At 44.8% G+C, this 16756-nt stretch overlaps 1 protein-coding gene across 4 annotated transcripts in view; it reads right to left on the bottom strand.

The window, feature by feature from the left end:
• Positions 1-511: 511 nt before the first annotated feature.
• The window catches only part of CHCHD6 (coiled-coil-helix-coiled-coil-helix domain containing 6), a 110687-nt gene continuing 94442 nt past the window's right edge, over positions 512-16756 (bottom strand). For 2 of the 4 annotated variants that reach the window (XM_027882679.1, XM_027882677.1), the window contains 2 exons: positions 5242-5304; positions 512-1061 (listed from right to left, as the gene is read on the bottom strand). In XM_027882679.1, coding sequence (XP_027738480.1) covers positions 5260-5304 — 45 coding nt within the window. In that variant the 3' untranslated portion in view covers positions 512-1061; positions 5242-5259. Of the gene's footprint in view, positions 1062-5241; positions 5305-10379; positions 10444-16756 lie in introns of those variants that run through there. The other 2 variants (XM_027882678.1, XM_027882680.1) reach the window with 2 other exon arrangements.

The following is a 16756-nucleotide window of genomic DNA, read 5'->3' on the forward strand; positions in this document are numbered from 1 at the left end:
CAGAGGCAGCTAATGTTGCCAGAGAAGAGGAATCAAGTTACCAAGCTAGACCTGCTCCTCGGTTTGCTGACAGGTCTTTTGCAAACCTTGCCATACCTACCTCTAGGAGAATCAGATTCCAGATGCATCCAGCCTCCTTCATCCCTCACTGGGCAAGGAGAAGGCTCAACACAGAGCACAAGCCTGAAAGGGACAGTGGTTTGTGGCAGACAGAGCAGGAACTGCAAACAAGAGCCAGTGATGAGAAAGGTCCAGCAGGCAAAGGTTTTTTTCAGCATGATTCCCCAAAACCAGTTCCCTCCAGCCAGGACTCTGCACTCTTCCAAATACTTTCACATCAGCCAAAGTCATTCAGCACGGAACCAAAATGAACAAGTTTTGCGATTTATAAACTGTGACTTGAAATATTTCTACTCCTCACACTTGTTTGGAGTTTTTGTTGGCATGGGCAGTAGGCAGAAAACAGCGATTTACAAACTCATGGGACTAAAAGTATCTCACAGCACACAGCGACCATTAAACACTTTATTGTTTAGGAGGGAACCCTGGAAGGGAAGGAACACGCCTGCTGGTGTGACCAATGGGAGCATGATAGGAACAGTTAATCCTAACAAGCTAGTCAGGGTTACTTCCAAATACTTTGGACTCTTTTCCCCAGAGCAAACAGACAGGTAACAGCTCTTGAAACTCAGATGTAGGTTGGTGAAACCAAAGCTAGAACAGGGTGAATCAGGCTCATGTCAGGCAAGACCCCAAGCTACAGGCTGTACTGGAAGCCCCTGGGGTCAACACGATTCTTTACATTGGAGAACAATAAAAAGAAACTATGGCATCCCCCTCTCCTGGGACTCTTCTCCCAACTCCAGGAATGTCCACAGTGAGACTGATACATGCAGGCAATTAGAAGAGGAATCATGTTGCTGTCTTGGATCATGAAGGGCAGAAGGCACCGGTTTTGGTCAGTGTCTGTCCAGAAGGATGTTGGGGCTTCCAAGGGCATCTGTGGTCCCTGTCCTCTGCTCTTTGGCGGCTGATGTTTATCCAGAATTAACTAACAGCTCCTGGAGAAAAAAGGAGACAAAAGAAAGAGGCAGCAAGCTAGTTATGCAGTTGTTGATACTGGAATGTTCCTCTCAGAAATGAAAGGTAGCGTTGGCAAGGTGAAAATCCCACAGAAAAATCATCAGGTTTCACCTGCTGTAAAATGCAAGACACTCAAGGGGAGAGGACTATAGAAGCAAGAAAGCAGCTCATGATATCAAAGGTGAGACTTATTCTGTGAACAAGAATATATGGTCAGTCGCAACACTTAGGATTCTAAAAGCAGCGGCCAATAGCAGGAGAGAACAGCCACGGTTCCAGGTAAGCCTCAGAGCAGCCAGGTTGCAGGAATAAGTGTAGCTCCACACTAAGTCCTGCCCAGCAGGACACAGGAGCACTTTGATTAGCTGCCATCAAACATGCACACAGCACTCACTCATCCTGGAATAGGATCAACATAAGAGCGAGCACTAGAGAGGGGAGAAGAAAGATTGGGACTCAGAGACTGCCCTAACTCCTGACATGTCTGACAGCCTTTATTCTATTAAGACCCAAGCCCTTCTAAAACTCAAAGCAAAATCATGTCTGCTTTGTCCCCCCAGAAACCTCCTAAGTGACACCTCTTCAGATCCTGGAGGTATCTGCATATGAGCTGTGAACTTCTGAGGGGCAGAAAAAAACAGGAGGCTTTCAATATTTTTAGGATGGAGATAGCAAAGCCTGCTGTGGGCTCTTCCTGTTTTTATCTTATCAATTCCATAAAGTCAAAGAAATAAAATCCACAATGCCACCAGCAGTGGATGAGAACACACCCGACACCAGTTACAACACCTCTCCCTCTGAAAAATCTGAGATATCCTCAGTTGGGTCCTACTTCAAAACCTGGGTTATCAGCTCTCCCACATCAGCAGTGGCACTGCTCTGTCAGTGACCTCCTGCTACACAGAAACACAGAGGGTGAGCCCAGCGAAGTGCTGCTTTTTCTAATGCTCTGGATATGTGCAGGTCCATCTGCAGAGCATTCAGTACTGATTCGTGCTTACAGGACCCAGCTAATGCTGACTAGAGAAAGGCAATGGATCAGTTCACTGCCTATGGTCTCACCACCCCTTTATCACTAGGGCTGTATCTGAGCTCAGTTCTACTCTCCAGACATTTGCCTTTCTGGGAGAAAAGCTGTGCTTTCTTCAGTGCAAATCAGAATGGAGAACATCATAAAATAATGGTGCTGGCACACTTGGTGTGTCAGAGGGTGAGCATGTAATTTGGGCTACTTCTGCATAGTAGGCTGATATTGACTGATACATGGCCAATGTAGACCAAATGTGCTGGCCTTGCATCTCCAAAGACAGCCCCATCTCTGACAAAAATGAACTGGAAAAGTTTCAACAGACTCAAGAATAAAGACAAAATTGTTTGCCAAATTATTTAGACAAAGGTTAACCAGAAATCTGACAAATGAACTATCAATATTACTCCACTGACTCTAATTTCCCAGGTAATTTTTCTCATCATTAGTGGCTTAGAAGTTATGCACAGAGCAATACATTTTAAAAACTCCAATAGCACTCACAGAAATTGTAATGAGTGAAGCAGTAACAACTCACGATCAATTTTGCAATAAAGTAATTTGTTATATTCACACTGTAACACTTCAGTGAAGTATCTAGGAATGCTACATTTTTTGAAAATAAAATAAAAAAAAAACCAAACCCACACTGCTGTGGCCACTCTGCGGTTAACCCTTATGGAAGACAGCAAAACCTTTTTTTTGAAAGCAATTTTAAAGAATACCATAGTTATGCAATTTCATGTTCAAAATCATAACTACATATCTCAACCTGGTCTAGTGGAAGGTGTCTCTGCCCATGGCAGGGGGGTTGGAATTAGATGATCTTTAGCGTCCCTTCCAATCAAAGCCATTTTATGATCCTATGATATTTTTAATTTCAGAAGAAAATGCAAACAGCCAGCTCTTAACCTCAATCAATTCCTTTCAGCCTAACCTACCCACATACCAGGGATGCACTGAGCTGGAGGCTCACAAACATTCCTTGTGCAAAAAAATCGGGTTCCATCTTGCTCTGGATGACTAAACTTCCTCAAAATCTTTTGCACAGTGAGCACTGGACCCAGAACTGATGGGCTGCCAGGCAGGCCAGACACCAATTTCCTGCAGTGCAGCTCTCGCCAAGGGAAGCTTCCGTGAACAGAGGATGCAGGTAATGACACCGTCAATCAGCCCACGCTGCTCCCAGTAGAGGCCTGAGACAATTACATCTAAGAGCAGCCTGTGCTGGATAGAGCAACTAATTAATGCCCTCTCCCTCATCAGGGACACGAACTGCTCATGATGGTTATAGAGTTGGCATTTTTTTGGGAATTGAAGGACTCCCAGTATTCAACAACCTGCGCAGAGGGACAACTTTCCCGGCCGTTTCAGACATTTCTGTTCAGATGCCAATCTAGATCTGGCATCACCTGCCACACCAGTGCAGGCCTCTTCTATCCTGAACCCTCTAACATGGCTAAGGTTGAACTGACCATGAAAGTGAGACCAGAGTTGGTCGCTGTGAATCCATTTTCCTCTGGATTCCCTGCAGCACATGCCATGCAGCACAGACCCCATTAACAGTGAACAGCTCTGGGGGTCTCTTGACAGCTCCTGTAGTGTCACACACCCACTGCACGCTGCACAGTGGAAGCCCTGTAGGCCCTGTGGTCTGTTAGCCCATCACGTCTACACTACTCAGAATACACAAAGAATTGTTCCTAGGCCATCAGTTTATAAACCTATGGCTAACTACTTTATAGCACACAGTTCCCTGCCTCACATGCTGTGCAGCAGCATGGAAGGACACTGTCTCTCCAAGACTAAACCCTCTCTTTGCTAAGCTAACTATTTACCCTCACGTTTTAATTCCACCTAGCATTGCAACCATGCCAACACAAATTTGGTGCTTCTTCCTTTTCTTCCAACCTGAAACCCTCCCTGCAAGTTGCTACCAGGCTAGTACAACACTTACCTTGAGCAGTAGGAGCCAGGAAAGGGAAGAAGAAACATAATCTCTCCTCCAGGCCCTCATCATTGCATATGCACCAGGCAAGTCTCATACACAACAAATCCAGGCAGTTTGAGTCATGAGCTAAGTTGTTCTCACGTGACAGGATACTTCCAACAAATGGAGTTGAGGCTCAGCCTGAAAAAGTTTGGTGACTCCTCACAAAATAATTGTCCCACAGCTGGCATTAGCTGGTCTCTGCTGCAGTCTTAGCAGAGCAAGTCAGGAGACATCAGCCTTGGAGAGTGCAGCGCACACTCACTCTAACAAGAGGGGACAGTGCCCTTCTTGCACGAGGAGGGCAGGCTATTTTTAATGCCACTACCAATGGAATGCAGGTAGACACCAGGTTCCAGTCTGGATGGGTTCCAGACCAGCACCTCTACATGTGAGTGCAGTGTACATACCAAGGCAAATTCCTCAGCAGCACAAACAGGAATAGGAATCTGTTCACTCATGACAGCAAGTCCGGCTGGAGGGCACACAGCATTTGTTTTCTTCCATGCCTCTCCTGGCAAACGGGACCTTGAGCCACTAACTCATGCTCTTCCACTACTGTGAGACCCTGCTCAGGAACTAACAGCAGTCAAAATCAAGTGGTTGCTCAGCTGACACAGCCTGCCACTTTGCAGCCCCTGTGGGGAAGCCAGTAGCTTTCCAGTTCTGGTTCCAGTTGAGTGAGGAGAAAGGGCTGAGCTCTGCAAATAGATTTGCTCCACAAATCTCACCCCTGCTGAGAAGGGAGTCCAGTCAGTGCCCAGCGTGGTCCTTGTCCTCTAACAGAGAGCAAGTTTCAGCAAGATTTTCTAAGGCACTGCTCTCTTGCCTTTTTCCTGTTCCTTTTTTCCCAGTTCGCATCCCAGCACAGAAGCTCAGGGCTGCCTGGGGAGTCCACAGCATCCTTTCTGACTCCCCCCAGTCACTAGCCAGCTCTCTGCCTCAGCTCTCAGTCTTGCTGGAGGCTCACAGCCAGTGGAGGAATCTCCCTCTTGAAAGGCCAGACCCTGAGGAACTTCCGCCCTCAGTGTTTGCCAGAGACACTCTTTGCCAAGCCTCAGCTGTGTTAAGATGTGTTTATTTAACCAGCCTTTAGTCTCACAGGGTAAACCCTGCAAGTTTCCTCCACTATGTGCCTTACCTTTGTTCTAACATCCCTTTAGGCAGTTGCACCGCGGCGCTCACACATATGGGCACTGTATACCTATGAAGAAATCAGAAAGCAGATCCCCATGATAAATGGCTCGGTGCATTTGAAGTGTCAGTGACAAAGTAGAAATTAATCTCCATAGTTCCTAGTTCCCTGCTGTGTGCAGGTAGCTCTCAACACCAAAATACCTGTTGGCAGACAGCAGATCTCAGCAACGTGACCGCACAACTTTTTCATCTCAGTTAGTGTGGAAAGAGGCACTAATGAAATACAAAAATCCTGACCTGTCCTAAGATGGGTGTTCAAGGCCCTTGCACTGGATGAGGCATTTGTTGTGGGGCTATTAGCTCCCCAAAGCGCTGCAAGGGACATTTGAGTCACTTTGGTTTGATGTATGCTGTAGGTATTTTTTGGTTATGTGCAATTTGTTCTGTTACACTCAGGGTATTGGCTATTTTGTGGAGCAGCTGTGCTGACTAATGGATCACAGCACTTCTGTGCCATATAGTTATTGCACAGAAAAGCCTCTCTGTCTCTCTCATCCTTCAGGAGTTCAACGGTTACTGTCCTTGGGACTGGAATAAGGAGGGGCAGGAGCACGCCTGGCAGCAACAAAAAGCATGAATTCAAAAAGCTATGAAGAGAGTTTTGTTTTCCCTCTTCCCTGTACTGGTGTTAATAGATTTGCAAAGCAGAGAAGTTCACCCAGTGACTTCTTGGCTACTTCCCCAGATGGTGTCTTCAAAGCTGGTTTGACAGCAGAAAAGACGCCTTTCAAAAAACTCACCAGACGCATTGTCAGAACACCCCGGAAAGTGCTTTCACGTGGAAGTCCTCTGGTCTACATACCCCAACAACAGAGTGTAAGGAACAGAAACAGTCTTTCTGGTTTCCTCCTCCCTTTTCTTCCACTCACAAGAGCCGACACTGCTTGCTTTGCTCTGCCTTGACACCTCCCCATAGCTCTGCATCACCCGAATACGAAGTTATTTACCAGCACAACTAATCTCCAGCTGTTCTGAGGCTCACCTGTTTGTTCATGCATTATAACATTGATTTCCTCCAGACAATTGTTCTGATCATTGTTCTAACTCGCAGAGAGCTCCTGTCATTAGCCTTGCTTAACAGGAAATATTTTGCCACTGACTGAGCAGCTCTACAGTTACAAGACTGCACAAAAAATCATCCCGGCTGGGGGGCTGCCTCTCCCTGCTGAGTCGGTAGCCCCAGACGTCACAGTGGGGAATAGGCTCAGTGCTTTTGATTTTGGACATGAGCTAGAAAATACCGGGGCCAGGAGGAACAAACACGGCTCTACAAAAGCCACTGCTGAAAGGATGGCTGTTAATTAATCCACATACAAAGTGAGGGCAGTTTTTGTTCAATCAATGTTAATTGCATTTAATCTCGTGCTTGCCATTAAGAGAAGCCACCAGGCCAGGCTGATGTTGCTCCTGCCTGACATGCAGATTCCACCCACGTTTGGGAGGCAAGGCAGGAGAAGAAAAGTAATGGAAAAAAAGGAAATAACCCTTCCTCATCCCTTCTGCATCACTGCACAATTTCATTGGGTCTGTTCCATTATTTAAACAATTTTTGTTTTCCAGTAACATTACAGAGGAGCTCAAAGGATGAAAATCAGACATGGAGTATTTCACTACTAGTTATTCTTGCTCTCCTGGGTACCAGCTTGCAGCTTTGCTAACCTGCACAGCCTGGGCTATTGTGCTTCAGTAAAGAACTGAAATACAGAAAATCGCTTATGTGAAGTGGTGTTTGCTTTTTAGTCCTGGGCTCATCCCAACAGACCTGCCAGTGCCCCTTAATATGACCTACGACTGCTGACTGACACCTTCCATCAGCTCTGACGAAACCCTTCTCCTCACCTCACTACTGAGCACAACCCCAGCACATGCCAAAGCATGCTGAAGTCTGTCCTCCTCTGACATAACACAAAGTAGTATTTGCTATTAAACAACCTCTGAGCAAATCTGCCTTGTAAGACAGTATGTTTTTGAAGGCTGAACTTCCCAGGTAAACCGCTAGTACATCCACTGGTGATCTGGGGACTGCGCCACTATCTGCCCATCCACCTGCCTGGGAAATGGGAACAATCCTCTTGCTTCTGCAGGAATCAAGCCTGGGGGTAGAGGGGCAGCTCTTGTAGCACAGGAAGCCCAAGGTGGCAGATTTCACAACTTCTGGCTTATTGCTTCTGCAAGTGCATTGCGTTTTTCCAAATCGGTATCAAGAACAATAATAATCAAGACTGGGCTCTGTCGGTGCCTTTCCCCTGTGGCAACACACAACACTTGCCCAAAGCCAGTGCTGCAGTTTATCACAGATTTTCTTTATCCCTCGACAAGCGTTAGTCCCATTGCCTCTCACCGCATAAAATGGACATATCACAAGTGCCGTGAAGGACTGGCTGAGTTTTAAGTGCTCTGAAATGGCTCCACTAGACTTGGTCAAGATTGCTTTAAAATCATTTCCCATTAGGAGTGTGACCCTCTCTCCTTACAGCCAGCATAATGACTCTACCTCAGGGGAAGATAATTACATCCCACTATCTATACACATCAGGACGCGTGTGCTACAAACACTACCGTGCCTTTCTGGAACCAGGGAGAGAAGGCAATGCAGGAGGAGAAATGGGCAGCACTGAATGCCCCTCCATCCTGCACCTGGAGTCACCCTGAGTGTTTTGCAAGCTTGTGGATTAGCCCCTGGGAGGGATAAAGGGATCCAGAAGGCACAGAGTGTTTCTAAAGCAGAACAATGACAACTTGTACAAATCCAGCTCTGGTCTTGTGAGGATTAATATGAACTTCACCCAACTGTGAATATCCGTTTCCAGAGCCAAAAGGAATGGAAAACCACTTACTGATGCAACAGCATTTCATTATTTCCAACCCTAAGCCCAATGCTTCCAAAAATTAAGGACAGGCAACAGTAGTATTATTGCTGGGGGACAGCGGCTGCAGGGGTTTAACTGCTAAACTGCCAAGCCATGCTCTGGGCACAACATAATGAAACACTAGACACAAATACATGCAACTTCTCCATACTGTCATTCGTGCTCTTGCTACCAGCCTCCAGGATAATCAGTGGGAAAATAAAAGGAAAAAAATAACCCCAGAAGCCAAGAGACTTTGGATTAAGTTGTATAAATGACCTGTTACCTCCCTACACGAGGAAGAAAGAAATGCAATAAATACCTGCAAAGCCATTTCAGTATCTTGGATTAAATGGATTACAGAAATGGAAAGTACATGATGCAAGATGTTATAAAACAAGATGCCAGGGAAGTGCAAGAATTTGAATCAGGCTGGCAAATGATCCCTGCAGACTATTGAGGAAAATTAATAGAGAGAAGGGGTAGAGAAAGGACATAGTAAGAAGACTGACTGATGAACACTGTTGTTAGGACATATAAATTCAGGATGTCAGACTTCCTCTTAAATCTACTTCAGTCCTGGAACAAAAATAGCAAATCCTATAGTGCTAAAAAGCACTGGAAGTAGAAAATGCCAAGCCTCATTTCAGGATAGGTTTCCCCTGTGCATCCCTCAAGATTGAAGTTTGTGACTTTAATTATTCCTGGAACATTGTGTATATAGGGATTCAATGCAGGGATTACTAGCAGGATCCTTGTTATAAGTGCCACTTCTCAAACAAATTACACTTCACTGGATGTCAGCAACATACACAAGAAAACAAATTAGATAAAGGCAGCAGGATGGCAAGATACAGGCCCAGTGCAAGGAAATTTCACAAGGTCACCCAGAAAAATAAAGGTGCTTAGAATATAAACTCCTAGAACATTTCTAATTCCACAGCGCATTAAAGCTTCGCGTGACCCAGACACAAAACACCTCCAATACACCAGTGACTCCCCTCAACCTGAGACCAAAGCTAGCTGAGACATGGTTTGTTGTGAAGAAATGCCATCAGCATGAGAGTGGAGGAAATGAGAGACAGGAGATAGAAGGAGCAACTCCAGTTGTCCTCCCAACTCTAAGGGATCATCGCATCCATTGACTGTTCACAGCCACAGAGAGACAGATGGGAGAAGCCAGGGAGAGAGGATGTAATTTTGTTTGGAAGCAAATACAACAGCTCTTTGGCTGCAGGGCTTCTTCACAAGCTGATTCCAGCTTTACATACTGCATTTTGCCTTTCCAGATCTCATCCTGGAATGTATGACTAACCTGCACTAGCCCTAAAGAGCATGTCTTTAATTCCAGAAATTTTCATGAAGATAGGGTAAAGTACAAAGAACTGCTGAAAACACAACACCTCAGCTAAGGCACTGTGCTCTGAGATGGGACCTCAACAATGGTTGTTAAACTCCCATCCTGAAGATTTTACCAGCTGCTTGCCAGTGTTACTAAACCCTGCAGTTCTCCCATGCTACAGGAAGGTCAGCACTGCCTGGAGGGCATGAGACAGTCCCAGGTTCCTTTGTCAGTCACTTCCCAAATTCTCCCAGCAGCTGTAGATAAATCCTCACCTCAGTTTCCCTTTCTGTACCTAAGAGTAATACTACTTACCAACCACACAGAGGTATGATAATTATTCACCAGGAGAAGATGCTAAAGAAATGCAAAAATTCAGTTCTCATCCATTCCTCTGTACAATTTGCATTTAGGCTTCAGTGGAAATATATTGCTTTATCTTGTCCCTTTCTGCCTTGCTTTAGCAGGCTCCTGATCTGGATAAAGAGAATTCTTCTTCAGGTCAGCATATCATGTCCACATTTAAGGTATGGCTTGCTCCTGTTTAGTCCAGCTTTATACACCAAGCACAGAGGCAGGCAGAGTTCTCCAGATATCCCTTTTCTACACCTAATTCTATTTTTGCTCAGTGATTCAGTGAAATTTTGCTCAGTGAAATTCCACGCAGAAGTATTATGAGCTTGACTGGCTTTATTTGTTTAACACTTCACATTTTCATTAAGCTGTTGCTACTCGGCAGCCAGTAATTTTATTTGTGTGATAGCTGTATTCATCTTGCCCGTATGGGTGTAGATGTCGCTCTCCTTTCCTTCTGGCTGAAGAGGAAAAAATCAGCAGTGACAGAGCCAATAGAAAACTGGGAATTCTCAGGTCTGTTTGCAGATAGATGTGGGATATAACTTCTACCTGTTTTTGTGAAACACCTCCCAAAGACTACAGGCACCTACAGGTAAAACTAAGAAGAGAAAGAAAAAATTGTTTTGGGAGACTATCTCCACTGCCCAGGTAACAAACCAGAAACTGACATCTACTTCAGCAGAGTCAGCCTGTTTGACTCAGCACTGAACTCTTCTGCACCACAAGCTTATTGCTGACTGAGCATTTACAGTATTTGAGTATCAGATTTTAAAGAATTAATTATATGTCTCACTTTTCCAATCTTTGACTATCTTGAAATATCTGGTCCCACGAGCTGCAAGATCCGATTAGATCACAAGGAAAAGAAGTCTGGTTGGCTGGCCCCCACCAAGCCCCAATTAGACAACCCTGTACCAAGTTCAGGCAACCAGACAGAGAATTAACAGCCCTTTTGAAATGTTAATGACCTGAACCGAGACAGTCAAATGACTCAGCCACACCTCTTGGATAGAGGTTTCAGAAGTCACCCAAGAAACCCCAAACATTTCACTGTGCCACTCCCCTTTTACAAGATCAAGGAGCAGGGAAGCACTGGTCGGGAATCTGCAATCCAGGCTGGAGAACGCTGGGTGCCCGCTGGGAACGACACACGGACCAGAATGGGGAGGCTGTGGACAGACTGGGAGGCCACGGGTTATGCGATTAGATGGGGATGCCCAACCACAGGCACACCGAGCAGCACCTCTGGGAAGCTGCAAACTCAGGCATCACTGCAGTGAGCCCCTCAGCAAGAGGGATCTGTTCTGAGCAGCTGCCCATCAGCACCCAACACAACCAGTGCAATTACGGGAACAGCAGATAAGATGCCCTACAACCCGAAATGTGGATCTGAGCAAACAAAGGGAGAATGGTGAGCACTGGGAGATGCATCTTGATTTCTCAGTGTCTCCTCCTTCGTAAACTCCAAATCCTTCTTTCAAGATTAAAAACCTTTACCAAGTGAAAAACAAGCTCAGCATTTCTCTAGCTCCGTCCTGTCCCTTTCCCTCCTCAGAGGATGCACTGGTAGAATACCAGATGCTGGAATAAGACACAAAAGCCTTCTAAAAAATTATCTCCTATCGCCTCCTCAGCAGATTTATAGTCCTGCATCCGTGTCAGGACAGAGACCTGCTTCCATCTAAAACACATTCTTTACAGAGGACCCAAAGGTGGAATGTTTAATAGGAGCATTTGAAAACGTATTAAGAGACTGGAAAAGAAAACGACAGTTTTTAAGTGTGCTGTTCACTTGTCTCGTGGATGCTGCTCAAGCAGAGGGGGAGCTTTTATATTTTTTTATAAAATGACAAATGATGCTGGTCCCATCTTGTAATTTCCCTCACTGTGCAGCATGTCTGTTCATGATAGATACCAGTGCAGGTGCTTAGGTGTCCGTTTATCTGCTTGAAAAGTATTGTCTATTTGGAACCAACTCATCCTAAAACAGCAGCCCCAGAGGGTGAGAGAGAAAAAAAGGGAGGGAGGGAGAGACGAGGGAGTTCTGGACTGGGAACATGTTCATGCTTCTCCTACAAAGGTTCTGGTAAAAAGCAAGCATCATATTTAGTTTTAGCTACATCCTCTCTTCCTCCCTCCTAGACCATTCTTTTCTACTGTCACTCAACAGCTCTTTACACTCTCTTCCCACAAAGACCTTACCACTAACACACATTTCATTTCACACTTGCAACCTCTAGAAACAAAGCAAGCCCACAGCTGCCTTCTGCAAATCTGTGCCAGCACAGAGGAGCCTTCAGGTCCCAACCTGAACAATGTGCAGTTTAAGACAGGTAATATTTAAAATAAAAACAAAACACATAAATGAAAGAAAAAGAGAGAGAGAGAGATGGGAAGAGAGAAAGAGAAGGACAAAAAAATAAAAATCAAAGAGTATTTATATTTTGTGTTTAAAGACACTATTTAAGCAGGAACTTGCCAATTTTCTGTAACCAGGATCAGAACAGAACAAACTTAAATACTTCGTCCTTCTGCAAAGCCCTCTGAGCTGAATTTCACTCTGCAAAATGGCCAATATAGAAAGAAGCTCATAAATCCCTCTGACGTAAGTAACTTCACATTACTCTTGGGGAAACAGAGGCAGAGACAGATTCATTAATCCAAGTAAATGAATCCGTGAAGCAGTCTAGATTTCTGAATCCCCATAATGTCCCATACAAGAAACAGCACCCAGGGCCCAGCAATTTCCATGCCATGCTGCCTGGCAGAAGCAAAGCAAGAGACTTGAACAGATGAGAATGTTTTTAGAAAGGAAAAGCACCTGCTCTAGCCATGTAGCAAAAACCATGTTTTACTACTTTAAAATATCTCCCACCATTTTACTTGGTGCATCTTTAATTCAAAAGACCAAGGTCACATCTGTAAGATGCTGCCTCAGAAACCTGCTGAGTAGCAGAGAGCTGCACAACCTGTCTGAACAGGTGGGTACATATTCCTGTGGCTCAGCACTGCCAGGGTTAGCCTGACGGTAATACTCAAGGCTAGCAAGGTTAGGACTGGTTTGATATGTCATCACTATTCTGCAGCCTGGGCATATCCTGAGAGGATCTTGCTACAAGCTGGTACTCTGCCTCCAGCTTACCAAACACAACTTCCATCTGTGTGCAGCAAAAACCTGGGTCTTACAAAGCTGTTCAGGTAGTTACATGTACACAAAGAACTTTATAAGACATTTATGTCAAAGAGTTGTTAGAACCAGCACTGAAGACTTGATTTTTAAGATAAGGAACTGTTCCTTAAAAAACATCTCTCTCTCTCTCTTTTTTTTTTTTTTTTTTTTTTTTTTTTTTTTTTTTTTTTTTTTTTTTTTTTTTTTTTTTTTTTTTTTTTTTTTTTTTTTTTTTTTTTTTTTTTTTTTTTTTTTTTTTTTTTTTTTTTTTTTTTTTTTTTTTTTTTTTTTTTTTTTTTTTTTTGGTGGGGTGGGATTTTCTTTGTTTTGAAAATAACAAAATTCCATATGTAAGATGGTGTCAATTCAGCTTAAATTGTTTAAGGTAGTTGTCATTACTGTTTTTTAAAACTGAGACTTGCATTCAGGAAGCTCAATACTTATTGTCTCCCAAACTTCAATTTCACAGAAAGACTGCCTGCTTTCAGGAGGCAGAAGGCTAATCCCACCCTCTCTTTTCCACAGTCAGTTCCCAGCTACCTTCTCACACATAAATGGTCCTGAGTGGATCTATTGACAGCTACCAAAGCACCAACCCAGATGATGTTGACCAAAGGCCTCCTAGCTTGAAATTATGCAAACCAAGCCTGCCCCCACTGATGCCAGCCTGGGAAGGAAATGGGCATGCAAGCACACATACACACCCCCCAGCTCGGGGAGGGGCAGGCTGGTCACTTGATTTGCAGGCAGCTTTTCCATTTGTCCCTCTTTACTTACTGCAGCGTTCGAGCAGCCAACCTGCTCCCCTTTCATCTGCTCTGTGGTGGCCATTTCTCCAGAGCTGCCCATCATTTCCTTATCAGGCAGTAAAAACGTAGGATCACTAGAGACACAGTTCAGCCTTGCTGAGATTTCACTCTCTCAGCGGGTTGTAAATGCCCCTATAATGTTGGCTTTTTAAATCTTGTGTTATTATTACCCACGGCTGCCATTCAGTCTGCAGAGAATAAAGCGCCCAGGCTTTCAGGACCCACACAATGGCTCTGTGCATTTGCCAGTGGTTGGACAAACAATACCTCTGTGTTTCAGCTTTATTGGAAACCTTTCTGTTGTGGGAGTCTGACTGCATGTGTCCCTCTGCTCAGGCGACGCAGAGGTGCGAGCGGGTGCCTACGAATTCATCGGTGATTTCAGGAGCACGTGCCTCGGCTGCTGCCCTTAGAATCAACATGAAAGCGTGCAGGCAGCTGCATGTTGCTGTGAGCCTGTGAAAGACAGAGATACAGACCTGCAGAGCCAGTTGGCCTCCTCTATACATCAGCCAGGGAGTCTGAAGCTCCAACAGGGCCCCTCTGTGAATAATTACGTTCATCTCTGCGTAAACGGTGTTGCCGGCTCCGAGGGAAGTGTGATGATATATGACATAATTGTGAAAATGCCAAAGCAACACTACCCTGAATCACGTACTTACAGGAAATCTTGGCTTCCCCTTGAAACTAAAGAGCCTGAGATTGTCCTGTTTTAGAGAAAGGCTTGAAAAGCGGAACAACTGGAAAAGCACAGATGAGAATGCAAACGAAATTTGAAAAATGCAGGGCTCTTCTAATTTGGGGAAACTGATTGTTTTGGTCAGTTCATTATTGCTTGCAGGGGATACTGCAGATGTGTGAACTCTTACGGAGCTGCAAATATCCCTTCACTCAAGAAAACAAGGCATGCTGTACCCTTTTCACATATTGAAAACCCAAGAGAAAAGTCAGAAACTCCCCCAAAACCACAAGGTTGACTTGTAAAACTGTTTAGCATGGGGCTTATTTCATTTGTCTTCTGGTTTTAAGCAACTGAGTCACATTCTCATACAACTGCTGTCTAGGCAGGATGGGTTAGATTATTTTACTTTATTCCTTCCGTTTTTATTTTTTCAGTAAAAACACAGAACTAAGATTCTCACGCACTTGTAAAACTTCAGGTACAACTCCACAAAACTAGGGCAGTAGAAAACATGCCAGATATTTCAAGGCTTGGCAACAGTGAGCCTGCCTGTCTCTCTGTGGCAGGAGGAATGTCTGTCTGTCTAAGCCAATGTTTCCGAGTAAGAATGTCTCATCCCGATAGCCCGTGTACATATAAAACACCTATGCTGTCAGCATTCCAGGAAGAGACCTTGACATTTTGCAGAAAACCACAAGCCCCCCCGTCTCCCCTGAATAGCAACAGAAGGCAGAAAAACCTGGTAGATCTGAAAATGTAAGAATCAGGTGCTGCCTTGAGCAAGGATTAAAGTTAAAATGGAAGAGGCAGTGGAGAAATGAGCACAGCCAAGTCACTGGAATTGGTGTGCCAAGAAACCGACTTCCAGGTTTCCCAGTCCCATGTCCACAGCTGGCCTGTCCCACTCCCTCTCCTGTGAGCCAAGAGAAGAGATACTTTGAAGGGCAGGAAATTGAGGCTCTGCTACCTTAAAAAGAACAAAAAAAAGGTGAATGGTTCCAGCAGATATCGTATTACTGTTGTGGTATTACGTGCCTAATGTACCTGGAGAGATAAACTGCAACCCACACTGAGCTCTAACCTTACAGTAACCAGGCTGGCACTGGCAGATGAGCTCTGCTCTCTGTGGATGGAGTAACAGGATTGCAGTGCTCTCTTCCCAAAGAGTAATGAGGTGCCCAGAGAGCCTGCCGAGGTGTCAGAGAAACAGATGCTGACAGACCCTTTGCAGGCCAAAGACGGTTTAAGAATAACACAATACCAGCATAACAGCACCTTATCAACAGCTTTGCGAGGGCTAAGAAGTGAAGCCGAGAGAAGGCTGTGACACCTGTCTGCATCACAGCCCTGCTATTACTGCCTTCCGACTTCCCGCACAATCCAAGTGTCCAAATGGCTTTGAAGCAAGGAACAGAAAGACAGGAAGGTGAATCCGAACTCCAATCAGCTGTCTGAAGAGACGCTATGAATACCTTACATTTCAGTATCACTTTTCATCCATAACGAATCTGAGACATCCATTCAACCTCAACACTCCAAACCACAGAAGTAATATCTGCCCAGGTAGAGATGGGCAAACAAACACAAGTTAAATGACTGTTCAAGGTCGCCCAAGGACTACGAGAGACACACACGTCTAGCAAGTAGATTACTCTTCCCTTTTGAAAGGCACACAGACACACACACGCACGCACAGGGGATTGAAACTGCTTAGCCAGGTGTGGAGCCTGCTGTGATCAACACGGCTTCACTGAGCAGCGACTCCTCTCACTGCTGTTTCACCGGTGCTAAAATGTAAAAAAGCAAACCTTTATAACAAAATTCATTCAAACAGATGCAAATGGGGATGGGGATTTTGCATCTGGGCTAAGTTGCTGCAATCTACACATCTTATTTGTTTGCTAGTTATTAAATTACCCACAAGCCATCAACAATTCAAGTCTCTCTCTGAGAGGCAGAGATTAACTAGGAATTGCTATGCAGAAATGCTGCTCATCTCTCTCTCTAGCGAGATCAGCCTCATGATGAGTTGCGGACATTTGGGAACAAAGGTGAGCTTTCCTGCAATAAATGAGAGGCACAGAAAGATGGGAAAACGCTGCTACAGGGAGAAGAGGATTTGTGAGGCAAGAATCTATCAGGAATGGCTTCACACACACATGGCAAGCCACGGACTGAGATCAAACACACCCGTGTATCTGGAGCACAGGAAGCCCCACTTTTGTCCAAGAACTAATGCAAATGAGATGTT

The sequence above is a fragment of the Empidonax traillii genome, unplaced genomic scaffold (genome assembly GCF_003031625.1).
Source record: "Empidonax traillii isolate 1590-97213 ecotype Southwest subspecies unplaced genomic scaffold, ASM303162v1 scaffold109:size1658292, whole genome shotgun sequence".
In the NCBI taxonomy this organism is placed as follows: domain Eukaryota; kingdom Metazoa; phylum Chordata; class Aves; order Passeriformes; family Tyrannidae; genus Empidonax; species Empidonax traillii.